Raw genomic sequence first — 13395 nt, forward strand, 5'->3', positions numbered from 1 at the left:
AATTTTTTTCCATATCTTTGTTCATAAACTCACTTCCAATGGTTTCAAACTTACTACACAGGTAGCTTCCTGCATCTTCTAAGAAAACTACGTTGTCCAGAGTATTTGATAAAGCCGAATTAGGGTTTTCCTCTAGGGGTTTCACAGGAACAACCTTTATTTTGGGTCTCTTGACATTTTCAACATTCAAAACAACTGACATATCCATGATTACACCAAATAAAAATTTATCGAAGAATTTCTGTGTAGAGAACGATAAAATTCCTTTTTTGGAGTAGGGTTTTGCTCGAAATCACTTTTGCCAATTGCTTCTGGGGGCTCTAAGCTTCTGAGATGATCGCAATGTAGAAATAATCAAGTTCGTACTCTATTTATTCATCCTAAACTTGCATTAATTGTGTACTTCGCTAAATCAAAAAAGATGTTTATTTCACTCTGAAATTAAATATCTGCTCAAGATCAACTGTCCGATCTTCGAATACTATCTGAGGTTCACCATAGCTTCCTTTCATCATGACAATGCTCCACAAAACTTCGCTTCATGAAATTTGTTGTAGAAACATAGATTTCATCTTCTGTCACAGAGTAAACTTTCTCCGTTACAACAGTAACTCTTATTTCCTTCGTAACTTGTTTCAATAAGCTCTAAATTGCAAGCAAGCTTAACTACAATCCAAACTTATCAATATCCATCTTCTCTCAACCTCGCTACTCATAGCTCGATCTCTAAATAAAGTTTCCATTCTAGTGCTGTGAACAAACTTAATTCAACTCAGTTGAATCAAACTTGATTACTGACTTTGATTTTCTTGTCTCAGAACCATCTAACTTCTCCTCTGAAATATCTAATCCCTTTACAAATGCCTCATTAAGTTCTTCTCAAAGTTTACTGATTACATTTGTTTGTTCTTCATTGTCTTTCTTAGTTCCAGAGTTACTTTCATGATTCCTTCTGTGATTTCCGAAGTTCCTCCCATTGTTGCTTCTATTTTTGAAGTTTCTTCCATGATTCCTTCTGTCATTTCTGAAGTTCCTTCCATTATTGCTTCTGTCTATTCTACAGTACTTTGTTGTATGTCCAAAGTTTTTGCATAATTGACATACTGGGGTTCTGCTTCTAGAATTTTGTTGATCAATAGGTGCTTGACAATTTCGAGCTATGTGCCCAATGTTGTTACACTTATAACACACGATCTGCTTCCTTTTCTCATAAGGTCTACTTTCTCTTGATGTCCTTTCATTAGATCTTCTTCTATCTGTAGGGTTAGTGTTTCCAGACATTCTACTATTTCTTCTATCATTATCATAATTAGGTTTCCTACAATCAATTGCATTATGACCAAGACCATGACAATTATGACAGTAAAATTTCCTAACATGATTAAATGATTTATTTGTACAATCTCTTTTCATATGACCTATTTCATTACATGAAAACATTTACCTCTAAATTCATACCTGGTTTCCTTAGGAGATTCCACTTGCTTAGGTTCATCCAATTTCTCAATTTCCTTATCTTGTCCAACTTCTTTGGATTTATTAGAAGATTGACTGGATTCAATCTTATCATCAGATTTATCTTTCTCTTTCGGATCTAATTTACTTTTAGGGTTCTTTGCAGACATGTTAAATAGATAACCAAGACCAGTCTTATCATAGGTAGGTCTTTGTATTGACATTGATTCATCAAGCTTTTCTCTGCTAGTGTAAAGCTTTTCAAGTTGTTTCTTGCACTGAGTTAGTTCACCTTTCACAATAGTGTCGTACTTATAAAGTTCTTCATGATCTTCTTTCAATGTTTCAAATTTAGATGTCTTCTTTGCTAGACTCGCTCAAGATTTGAATTTTCAGTCTTCAAATCAGATTCAATTTTGCTAGGATCATTATTCAAACTTAACTTTAAATTGGTAATCTTCAATTCATGCTTCAAGATCTTGTATTCTGTTTTTAGTTTTGAATATTCATCATCACCAATAGATTCAATAGATTCAGGCTTGGATTTTAGATCTTCAATTATACTTTGGAGTCTTCATATGTATCTTTCAACTTATCTCTTTCTTCAGTAAGGAGATCAATTTGTTCAAGTGCCTCTTTAAGGTTCTTCATCAATTGTTCCATATCCATAGAGATTTGTTAAGCCTCTTCTGAGTAACTGTGTTCTGATACCAATTGTTAGAAATAGGGAATACTGGGGGGCGGGGGTGAATTAGTATTCTACAAACTTTTGTCGGCAGCATAAGAAAGTAAACAAGTAATGTTGAACAATAATAATAACCATGCATAAAGGGAACTCATAACACCATATTTTGTTAATTAGGGAAACCCTGGCCAATGGAAAACCCCAGTGGGGATGATACCCACTAGATAATATACTGATATATATGTTCTTTGTTAGAGGATGGACCCTGTTAGGAGTGAATGAGCAAATTCAGTATAGAGAGTCTCTGTTAGGAAATTCCAACCCTGTTAGGAGTTGTAGTACAATGGATGCAAGAAGAGCTCACTACTCAAACAAATAATTAATCCTCAAGTATATAGATGTTGTACTTTCTTTCTTGGCTGATCTCTGACCTCAACTCGATCTGAAATCACGAAATCAAGTTCTCAAAAACTTCGCATATATCGCTTCACAAAAAGTTCACATATCACTTTTCATATTAGAATTGCACATTACTTCACTAATGACTTTGCAAGATGTCTTTGCATAAATACCATGCCTTTTCACAAATTGCCGCTAGGTTGGCTAAGACCACAATATACTTTTCCAACTTAGAGTAAACATCTAGGATGTCGGCCCTAATTGGTTTCTTTCCCTTTAATTCCCTGTTTTGTTTCACTGGTAAATTGTGAATCTCTTTTCTGTACTATCTGCACTGATGTCCGAGGTTATACACATCATCATCAACATGTATACTGTCTCCACCTATCTTTGTTAGTCATAAAATGACGTTAGAAACATTTTACATATAAAACAATGTATAGTTGTAAACCCATTTCATACTAAGACAATTTTGAGTACCAAAAGCTAAGTATCTTTATTACCGAGGTTTTTTGCAAGTGTGTACATCATGTGTTGCCATTAATGACAAAAATTACATCACTACATAAAGCCAATTGTCAACAGTCAGGGTGTCAATATGACTTTAGGGCCATGCTCGTAATCCTAGTAAAGAAACATAACCATTTTCATTCTTGCAAGAATTTCAATTTGACAAAGTGAGCAACATCCACAGTGGTACTTAACTTTCACTACCACATCAAGGTCTCCTTGCCCCATTACCAAGTCTTTTCCCTCTTTCCCAACGATGCTTTGTCCCCCTTTTCCTTTGGGGTCACTTTGATCTTGCACCACTTGCCACAAAATAGAAGTCAATTTGCTATCATATTATGATGGATTAATAATCATGTATAAAGTAAAATAATTCAATTTCCCTAGTTTGAATAATAATGGAAACATCATTAAAATTAAATTAAGTTTATCGTTAACCTTCATTACAATATAGTTTAAAATCTTAATTTAAATCTTGTTGGGTTCATTTAGGTAAAATCTATAAAACTAGAAATCAGAACTCGCTTAGAGCACAACTTGCAAAACCATGGTTTAGTCCAAATAAAACCATTTACGACACTTACAAAACAACTGTATAATGTAAAACCGAAACCATTTAGGGCATAAAACCCATTGTTTAAGCAACTGCGAACCACTTAGGGCATATTTTCAAAACCACATTTTGATGAAAAGATAGACTATCTATGGCACATAGCAATACGGAACATGAAATATATTAGTTCCAAAAAGGGGTGTGACAGACCCATCAAGTGTTTGATATATTCCTTCAATTCTCAACTTTCCAACTTGTTTTGCTTATTTTTCCCCAAAATTTGTTCTAGTACCTAAATGGCTCAATGTGCATCCTCAATCTCTCGCTTATTTGTGGTGATTCGCAACTTATGCTCCACAATATCATAATCTTCAGTGAGAACATCTTCTCTTGTTTTATCTCCGCTTGGAATGGCAATTTGAACTTTTGGGGCACTAGAACTATTCCTTGTAATCTTTGGTAATCTCTTTGTTGGCTGACTTTTGTTTTCCTTCCCAACATTTTCCATGATATTTTCAATATCTCCAATTAGTTCTTCATTGAAAGCTTCCTTCTTTAATAGCTCCCTTAATAAAGAAGGTGTTGTATATTTTCCCAATTCTGTATTTGGTTCTTTATCTTGCTCCTTGGTGTAGGGGCATCTCATGAAGACCCATCCTTATTTGATTTGATAATGTAGTAATAAGGTCTATTGGACCATTTTGTTGTTAATTGTAATCTCTTTAAGAGATCTTGTAAGGCCAAGGAGCCAAATTGCATTGTAAGACCAATCAAGACCTGTTTGGTTGTTGGAATTGGGCTGAAATTGGAAAATATAAATATTGGAATTACCAAATTTGTAGTTTGTTTGTAGAAAAACATATGGAATTAGAATTCCCAAATTCTATTTTTACCCAAAATGAACTTATGAACCTTCCACCTCAAAAGGTGGAATTGGAACTTCTACTTTTTGAAAGTCAAATTTTATAAACTTGTCAAAGTCCATTTGCCTATTTAATCAAATTTTATAATTTATTTTATTTTATTTTATTGTTCCTTTGCCCCTATGCTGAGCTCCACGTATGGTATTTGCCATTTTACAAATCTACAATTTTCAACCGAAGAGAAGCTCAACTGAAACTGATAATGCAAGCACACAAAGAGATTTGCAATGATCATATATGGTTTCTGAAGCTTCAGAGAGATACACAGTGATCATATTTACAATAGTTTCCACAATCCATGGACTCCATATTAGTGTTGTTGATCCTCCTAATATCATGGTCAACAATGGCAACGAATACTTTGCCCCCTGTGCCCATTCTGCCACTCCTGTTAGTGCAGCAGTTGAGATGGCAGCTGAGTGGAAGGCGACGTGCTTCCACTTCGACATGAACCTTTTCACTGACAGCGAGTCGGGGATAGGCCATGCGGACCCCTCGCTCTTCAATCCGTTCCACGATGCCAGGCAGTGGGTGATGGTGACCAGAGAGGCGGGCTTCCGCCCCGTCATCCTGAAAGCTAAGCACCATGATGGCTTCTACTTCTGGCTCTCCACCTGCACCAATTACTCTATGAAGAGCAGAAGCCCCTAGGAAGGGGGTAGGGGTGATATGGTTGCTGAGTTGGCAATGGCCGCCAGGGAGGCAGGGATATGGTTTGGTCTATATCTGTTCCCCTGGGATTGTCACGAGGCCTCTCATAGTGATACCACGGAATATAACCAGTTTAACTTGGCGCAGATGCGCGAGCTTCTTACTAAGTAATTTTTTGGTTATTCAGATGATGTTCCCTTTTTAAGTTTTTCAAGCTCAGATTTTTAAAAAAAGAGTTGAATTTATCTTTTAAGGACTGATCTTTGTTTGGGTATGATTCCTACTCATCTTGCAGGTAAATCAAATGGTTAAAATCATATTTCAAAAACCATTTTCTGAATTTAGAACTTCCTTAATTAGCTGATTCCAGTATTCCACAACCAAAAGGACCCTCATAGTTTGAAAACTTGAACTTGTTTGGACTCGGCAGCCCAAAATAGGACTTGGACTGGAGACTCGTCAAAGACTCAGCAAGGACTCAGAAAAGAAAAATACAAAAGTGGGGTTTGATTTACGTTTGTTTTTAGCATTTCCTAAATATTTGTGTGTTCTTACTAAAAACTCAGGGCACTTTTCCTAAAAACTCGCAAGTCCTCGACTTGGACGCCCAAGAGTCGTGAGCCTTGGCGATTCCGCCAAGTTTTCTTACTGTTCTTTTGCTTATCTATCTGGTATCTATTCTTAATTTTGTTTTATTTAAATTTTATTTTGTCAGATAGTAGAGTACATAGAAGGGGCAGAGCAGTTCTTGCCATGATGAGAGCAAACTGAATCATTTTGCAATATCGGCATCCGTGTTAGAAATCAAAATATGTGAACTTAATTCCAGTTAGCTTATAAAGCATGAGAAGTTTATTTGTGCGCATGTTAAAATTGAAGAAACAAAATGTTCATATCATCAATTTACTAGCAGGGTGGAGGTGTTGGTGTGATGAAGATCTCAGTCATAAGGTCTACTGCCTGAGAAATTCTAGTCTTCCCCTGCATGTCGTCCTGGAAAACTAACAATTGGTGTGATATTCTTGTATATAGATACAAGAAAACAGGCTGCTGTTCATATCATCTGTATAGAGAAGTTTTCTAGGAACCAAGTTGTAACCAGCACTTTAGTTTTGTGACTTGGTTAACCCTGGTCATTGTCATGCGTCATTAATTAACCATTGAAAGTAACACCTATTGGAGAAGGATTATATTTAATTATTAAAGATTTGATGATTATTCTTTAATAAATTCTTATATGTTAGTAGTACTTCGACTCCAGACATTTGCAGCCCTGTTATCAGCAGCTTCAACTGATGAGCAATTGTCTGCTCTGGGAGAACTCTTGTATCAGGTATTTCTTGTTAGTGATAGTTTCCTTGTTTTTCAACAAGCTTATTCATACAAAATCGGCTTTTGATTGAGAATCTGAATATATTTACAACTCATTGATGACTAATATTAGAAGCGAAACTTCTATGCTGAAGAAATGGATTATACACTTCTCGCTTTAAAACCACAAGCAAAATATTATAATAATTTAGGAATGGATTTTTTTCATGTTCCACAGTCCCACTATAGCTATTCCAAGTGTGGGCTTGGTTCAGATGGCACAGATCGAATCGTAAATCTCGTCCAGCAAATGCAGCACGGGAAAAAGAATGGCGGTGATGATAGAAAAGGTACCTTGTTTGGTGCAAAGATAACAGGTGGAGGATCTGGTGGGACAGTTTGTGTACTTGGTCGTAACTGTATTCAAAGCAGTGAAGACATAATTGAGGTAAGTGAATTCTTTCAAAGAAACACACCTACTTTTATGTATTATGTTGTATTGATCGACATTTTTAAATGCGCAGATTCAGCAACGGTATAAAGCAGCAACAGGTCACTTACCTTTCATATTTGAAGGTTCTTCCCCTGGAGCTGGAAAATTTGGCCATCTTAAAATCCAACGCCGATTTGATGGGAATTCTGTCCATTGATTGCAATTTGTGGGACTTTTGAATGGAGAAATCCACCCATATTGAACACCAAGAGTGTGTTTTTAGCTCCACCGTAAATAACAAACATAGGACAACAATTAAAACTATCTAGATTGTCCAAAATTGGCAATAATAAGGTGTATGATCATAATTAAAAGGTAAGATGGCAATGAGGTATGATTCATGTCAAATATCGATACCATATTTGTTGCCAATCTGTTAGCCTCTAATAGAACAAATGTGAAACACGTCGCTATTCAAAGGTATTGTGGTACTTACTAAATGTTAGATGGAATAATTTAGCTAGCTATTCTAATTTAAGAAAGCTGTCATCACCATATTTGATAAGAGAGTGGGAAATTTATTGTTTGTGAGAGACATCACTGGATTATTCTTCACAGGAAAACTGCAAGGACAGAATTGATGGCAGAATGTAATTTAATCAACGCAATTGGTCGATACACTCAATCATGACTAATGAGTCCTTTGTACCTGTTTTGATAATTGAAGTATTATTGTAAATCTTCAAGATTCTGCCTCACAAAATTCAAAAGAGCAAACTCCTAGACAAAGTCTCCCATTCCCAAGCAGATGCAGGTTTGAGAAAAAGCTTTCTATCTATTGCAAATCTTTGAGAATATCCTTGAAAACGTTCGAGGAGAAAATAAATTTTTGAGTTCGAGTCTCCCATCCTGTAATGCCCCCTTTCAGGATAACTTGTAAATATGGGACAAGACTTCTTTCCTTCAAGTCTTGATAATCATCAAATTATGTTCTATAATACTACTTGTGAATATAAACTTGTGTAACTCATAAGATATCTTGTAGGGTAGTTCTTGTTCTTGTATTATAGAATTAATATCATTAGCACTTGTATCCAAAGGAGTAAGGGGTATGCCAATAGCAGCAAAAGATGTAAATCTATATAAAACAACTATTCAAATGTATTTTTTTGTCAAAACGTTTAATAGAATATGAAGAAATGTATAAGAGGAAAACAAAATAAACATAGTTAAATTGAAATAGTTAAATAGTAAATGGTCAAGTCACATACATAATTGAAATGTAGAAGATAAAAACAAATTTGTTCTTAAATTAATATGCATGAATTATAGAACAAAAGAAATGTAGAAAAGGAAAACAAAAAAAAATAAAGACAGTTAAAGTGGTATGCGTTTTGCCCATAAAGTAAACTAACATTTACACACTTTTTTATTTGTAAGTTTAATAGAATGTATTACAAGCTAATGAGTGGCTTGTTTTTAGAAGAAGAAGAAATGGATTTCAATGGCATGTAGCTACAAAAAATGTGTAATTTTTTAGTGGAACCAACAAATCAAAGTGCAACCAAGGACTAATTTCAAGCAATATAAGTTTGGATGACTTTCTATAAGGGACATCTTCTCACAATAAATGTAACACAACAATAGTATTCATTAAGGAAAATAGATATTAAATTGGATAAATATAGCCAATGAGAAGTGATGAAGTAAATGCACAAAGAGACATATATTAAGGCATATATAGTAGAGGCAAAGAAGAATACTTCTGACTACTTTATTCATTTTCAAAGAAAATAGAAAATGTATACCACTTGGAATCACCTAAATTTAGAAGTTTTAGAAAACATTGGAGCATATGCCAGTGGAGAGGCTTTAGTAAGTTGTTCTCTCCCAGCGGAGGATAATGAGACTTTCATATAGGTTCATCAAAATAACATATTTTAAGCCCTTAAGTTCTCCTTACCACAACCTACACTTTTCAAGGTTAATGTAAACATTAAAAATGTCATTCCAGTATGTACATTTCATTTTTCTAAAAAAAAGAGTGGTATGTTGTTGTGATCAAACATTGTTTCTTTGCTAGACAACCAAGACCAAAACATCAGAATATCACAATAATACTCATGAGATTCATATAAAATTATAGTTATAAGTTTGAGGGATATACTATCAACAAATTATAATATTTCTTATAAGAAAAGTCTCTTCCAATTTCTACAAATGCTATATGCAAAGAGAAACACTACTATTAGAGCATGCATATTCATTTTTATCATGTCCATTCTATAAATAATGTTATTGAGATTGGAGAACAAAGAAATGAATGACTGACAATCTATTTCCCACATTAATAGAATCTAAACATTCAACAAAAGGTCACATCATGTTTATATGGTGCTATGGAAAAAAAATTACTATTTAGCTTGTCACCATTGTGTTGGTTATCAATAGTTTTTAAGAAGCGTGATTTCAATGTTCAAATAATATATTAAAATTAATGATTTTTTCTGTCTTCCTTTATATTAAGTGAAAGAGATTAACAAAAAAATTGCCAATTGTTTAATACTTTAAAATTCTATAAATTGGAATGATTTCAAGTTGAGGGACAATCTTAAGCATGTGAAACATACATAGGAACCTAGTCACTTATAAAAATAAAAATATAAAAAGGTGATACAATATGATGGAAAGCACAGAAGGGAATGGAAAAGGGAAAAGAGCTCTAGCATTTTGCATTTTCCCCAGTCAACATAACAACCTTACAATGCATTAGCATTAAATAATGTTTTTGATCAAGCAAGAGTAGGGGACGCCCTTCGTATTGCTTGGGATAGTCCATTGCAATCATGTTAAATGAGGAGAAAAACTCTATGAGTTGGCTTTCTTTCTTCCCTTGACATTAAATACCATAAATGAAGAATCCCTATATTGGTAATTAAATTGTGTAATAATGTACCCAAAATTGAACTTCTTAAACCCCAAATTCAAAACAACAAATAAAAGTAGAACAAATTATTTTTATCATTTACTTTTGGAATTTAAAACCTCAAAGTAAATGAACTCTTGTATTTTAGAGAACCTCAAATATGATGGAAAATATGGTGGTTTTCCATATATGAAGCCACAAAATGCAATGATTTCAATTACTTTGTTGAATTTTTTTTTATGTCCATAAAAATCATAATACAAATGAATTTAAATTAAACACAATGATCATAAAACTAACCATCGATGTGCTTAGAAATGTCGAAGAGCCCATCCGGGGCTCATAAATTTTGAATAGCCCATCCAACAACTCTTATGTTCACCCTTTTATAGTCGTTCCCCAAAAATAATAGTACTTTTTTGCACAAATGGATCAATTAGCAACCAGAAAAGCTAAAAACTGATCAACTACTAGTACATGCATAATTAGTTATTAATACATATGCTATCATTTTTTGAAACTTTTTATGAACAATAATTACAAAGATCTATAACATATCAATCTCAAAGCTTCCTACCATCTTTATCAAATTTCCTGTCAAAAATTATTTTATTCCAAGCGCATACCACAATGTTGCCACATAAAGAGATCAAATTCTTTATTCTCTACTTCCAGTGCCACATCATATTAAATGCTTTATGTTCCAATTGGGATGACTAATAAGAAAAGATAATTCTTGGAGGAATCTCTCACGAGCTAGCACCCAGTTCACTGATTAGAGGCAACCTCATTCATCTGACGCAACACAAGGTGAATTGGCTTCTTGTCTCATGAAAAAGTCAGAGAAGATTTGTCTAACCAAATTTGTGTAAGTAGTTTACAAATCTATTTCCCCCACAAGGCCTTCTCTTATGGATTATAATAAGATTAAATTATATTTTTACTTGATCCAAGATTCAACCAAAAGACGAACCACCAGACATCTGGGGAATTTACGATCATGTATCAGCAAATGGACTTGAAAAAAAATGCATGTTTTCTACAAACAAGACAATGCATTTAACTTGTGTTCAATCACAATATTGGCTACAGATGAAGAAAAGTTGTAGGCATAATTTGTCAAGAAACTATGTGAGAAAATACAAAAGAAGCCACAAAACCATATGAACAAAAACGAAAGCATAGGCCATTGCAGTTGGGTAGCATAGGAGGCTCAGGCGAAAGGAGAATGAAAACCCCCAATTTGTAAGATGAGAAAGAATGTCCAACTGATCCGTTCAACCCATTACAGTTTGTCCTCGATGCTCTGTTTCTGGCCTTGAATCCATGGGTAAAATACTCCCCAATCAAATCCAGATCGGTTGATGGCTAGAGAACCAAGAAAGGGGGCTTCATGCTTGACTCTGAACCCAAGGAAAACTAATTCATCTCTGCACAAGTGATGGAATTCTTTCTGGTAAGTAACTGAATAATGAAAAATAATATTATGAAAGGCAAAGAAGAGATCAAAAGAATAAATATTGGTGGAAAATCTATAATAATCTTTATGGTTGATCAAAATTGATATTCCTCACAGCTTAGGTGAGAAGCGCTTTGATTAAGCAATTAAAAAATTGTGCTTCGATAACAACATATCTAACTTAATCTACATAGCAATAAATATTTGATTTGGTCATGGAGGTCTCATTTGATTTGCTTAAGGTTTGATTTTGACTTTTTGGTGGTTGCATGAATTTTCTATTGATTGGCAGGTAACTGTAAACTAGTGAATACTTACTAGGTGGGTTTTTAGTGATGGACATGTATTGAGTGAAATGTCTGCCTATAATAACCTATTGACTAAATATCACATCTATCTTTGATTGGACAATTTGATATATTCTAATTGAATTTATATGAGTGAGACTAATCCAAATTAGTAGTATGATCTTGAAATTCAACATGATGTAACCTTCTTTTATTTATAATGTAGAATGTGTCATAATATCTTCTAATTGCCTACATCATGATTCATTCTTTCATACAATCCTTCAATATGTGCAATTTCTATGATGATAATATTGCTTATAGCAATATTTTTATGTTTCAGATAGGTAGTTATGTCTATTAAAATATTATCCAATTACGTTAATGGTCATATATGTAATATTTTTTAATTATTGTAGATAAGATCATTTTTAAAATTTCTTATTAGAAACTTTATGTTATTGTAATTTAATAAATTCTTTATAATGATCTATTCGATTGTTTGTTAATACATAAAATAATTAACCAATTTGTTATTAGTACTATGGTATTAGAGATAGTTTTTTTTTGGAAGATTTATAATTTCTTCATTGAAATTATTAGCTTCAAAATTTTCCAAAATGTTCTTATCTCTTTTGTAGAAATTATTGCCTTATAACTAACTAGGTTTTTGCGTCTCAAATTGTTACCGTATTTGCATTTTATCTGGTTTTTTCACATCAAGACTAATGTCATTGTCTACAACATGCAAGCCTTATTTTATGCATCTTGCACTACCTTTTTCAACCCAATCAACAACAAATCACATCATTTTTGGGCTTAAATTGAGGCCATATTTGGGCTTGCATTGGTCTCAGACAACATTTTTTATGCAACCACTTTCCCATTTAAAAAAAAAATCATTGGCATGTGCATTCATGATTTGTGGTTGTAGGGTCACATTTGTGGTGATTTTTTAACCACATCTTGTGCATTTCTCTGTAGATTTTTGTGCTCAAACAAGATGTCTCCATTTTCTTGGAGGATCATCTACTCAAAGCTTTATTTATTAAGTTTCTTGAGTTGTTGTCATCCATTTTTTACCTTCTACAAACTACTAGAGTTTCATTTGGAACTCTCTTTTACGTGTCGAATTAAAAGTCTAAGTGCTTCTTGGTAGGTTTTTCAAAAACTCAATTAGGTCATCTTCAAAATTTTGTGGGTATTTTGGTTTCCATGCCTCAAATTTCATAGGAACCAGAATTATATTTTGATTACAAACTCCTAGATTTTTTGAGATCTGTTTTGGGTCTTCATCGGATTTTTCTAGGTCAACCAAAATTTTCTCTTGAAATCCATGTATGTTGTACTTCATTATTTTATGGATTTTGCACATGCATTTTCCTATATTTTTTGCCTTGACATTTTTATTTCAAATTCCATACTATCACCTCTTCTTTGATTTTCATTCTATGTGCATTGGGAAACATGCAAGATGGCATCATTGATCAACTTAATGTTGGAAAGCAATCAGAGGTTCAATGTCAACAATTATAACACCTAGAAGCGGTGCATGTTGAATATCTTTTATATCATTGTCTTGATACAATTATTAGGGAACATAGACTTGTCCTACCACAATCCAAGTAGACTAGAACAAGTTTGATAACCAAAATCAAGAATTCATTGTGCTTCTCAATCTCTCTATCAATGATGATTAGTTACCTCAGATTCCTTCTAGAATGTCAGCATTAGAATTAAAGGAGTTTCATCAGACATCTAACAAGAGTTGAGCATTCTTTTTGAAGAACCAATTGTTCTCCA

At 33.6% G+C, this 13395-nt stretch overlaps 1 protein-coding gene across 3 annotated transcripts in view; it reads left to right on the top strand.

Moving 5' to 3' along the window:
* LOC149572907 (L-arabinokinase-like) overlaps window positions 1-7918 on the top strand; it is a 245053-nt gene extending 237135 nt beyond the window's left edge. For all 3 annotated transcript variants that reach the window (XM_089814011.1, XM_089814012.1, XM_089814013.1), the window contains 3 exons: window positions 6438-6509; window positions 6726-6935; window positions 7012-7918. In XM_089814011.1, the coding sequence (XP_089670137.1) occupies window positions 6438-6509; window positions 6726-6935; window positions 7012-7137 (408 nt within the window). In that variant the 3' untranslated portion in view covers window positions 7138-7918. The remainder of the gene's footprint in view (window positions 1-6437; window positions 6510-6725; window positions 6936-7011) is intronic.
* The last annotated feature ends 5477 nt before the right edge of the window (window positions 7919-13395 follow it).

This window comes from Cupressus sempervirens, chromosome 2 (assembly GCF_028749045.1).
Source record: "Cupressus sempervirens isolate cs-2001-9-10 chromosome 2, ASM2874904v1, whole genome shotgun sequence".
NCBI classification, from domain to species: Eukaryota; Viridiplantae; Streptophyta; class Pinopsida; order Cupressales; family Cupressaceae; genus Cupressus; species Cupressus sempervirens.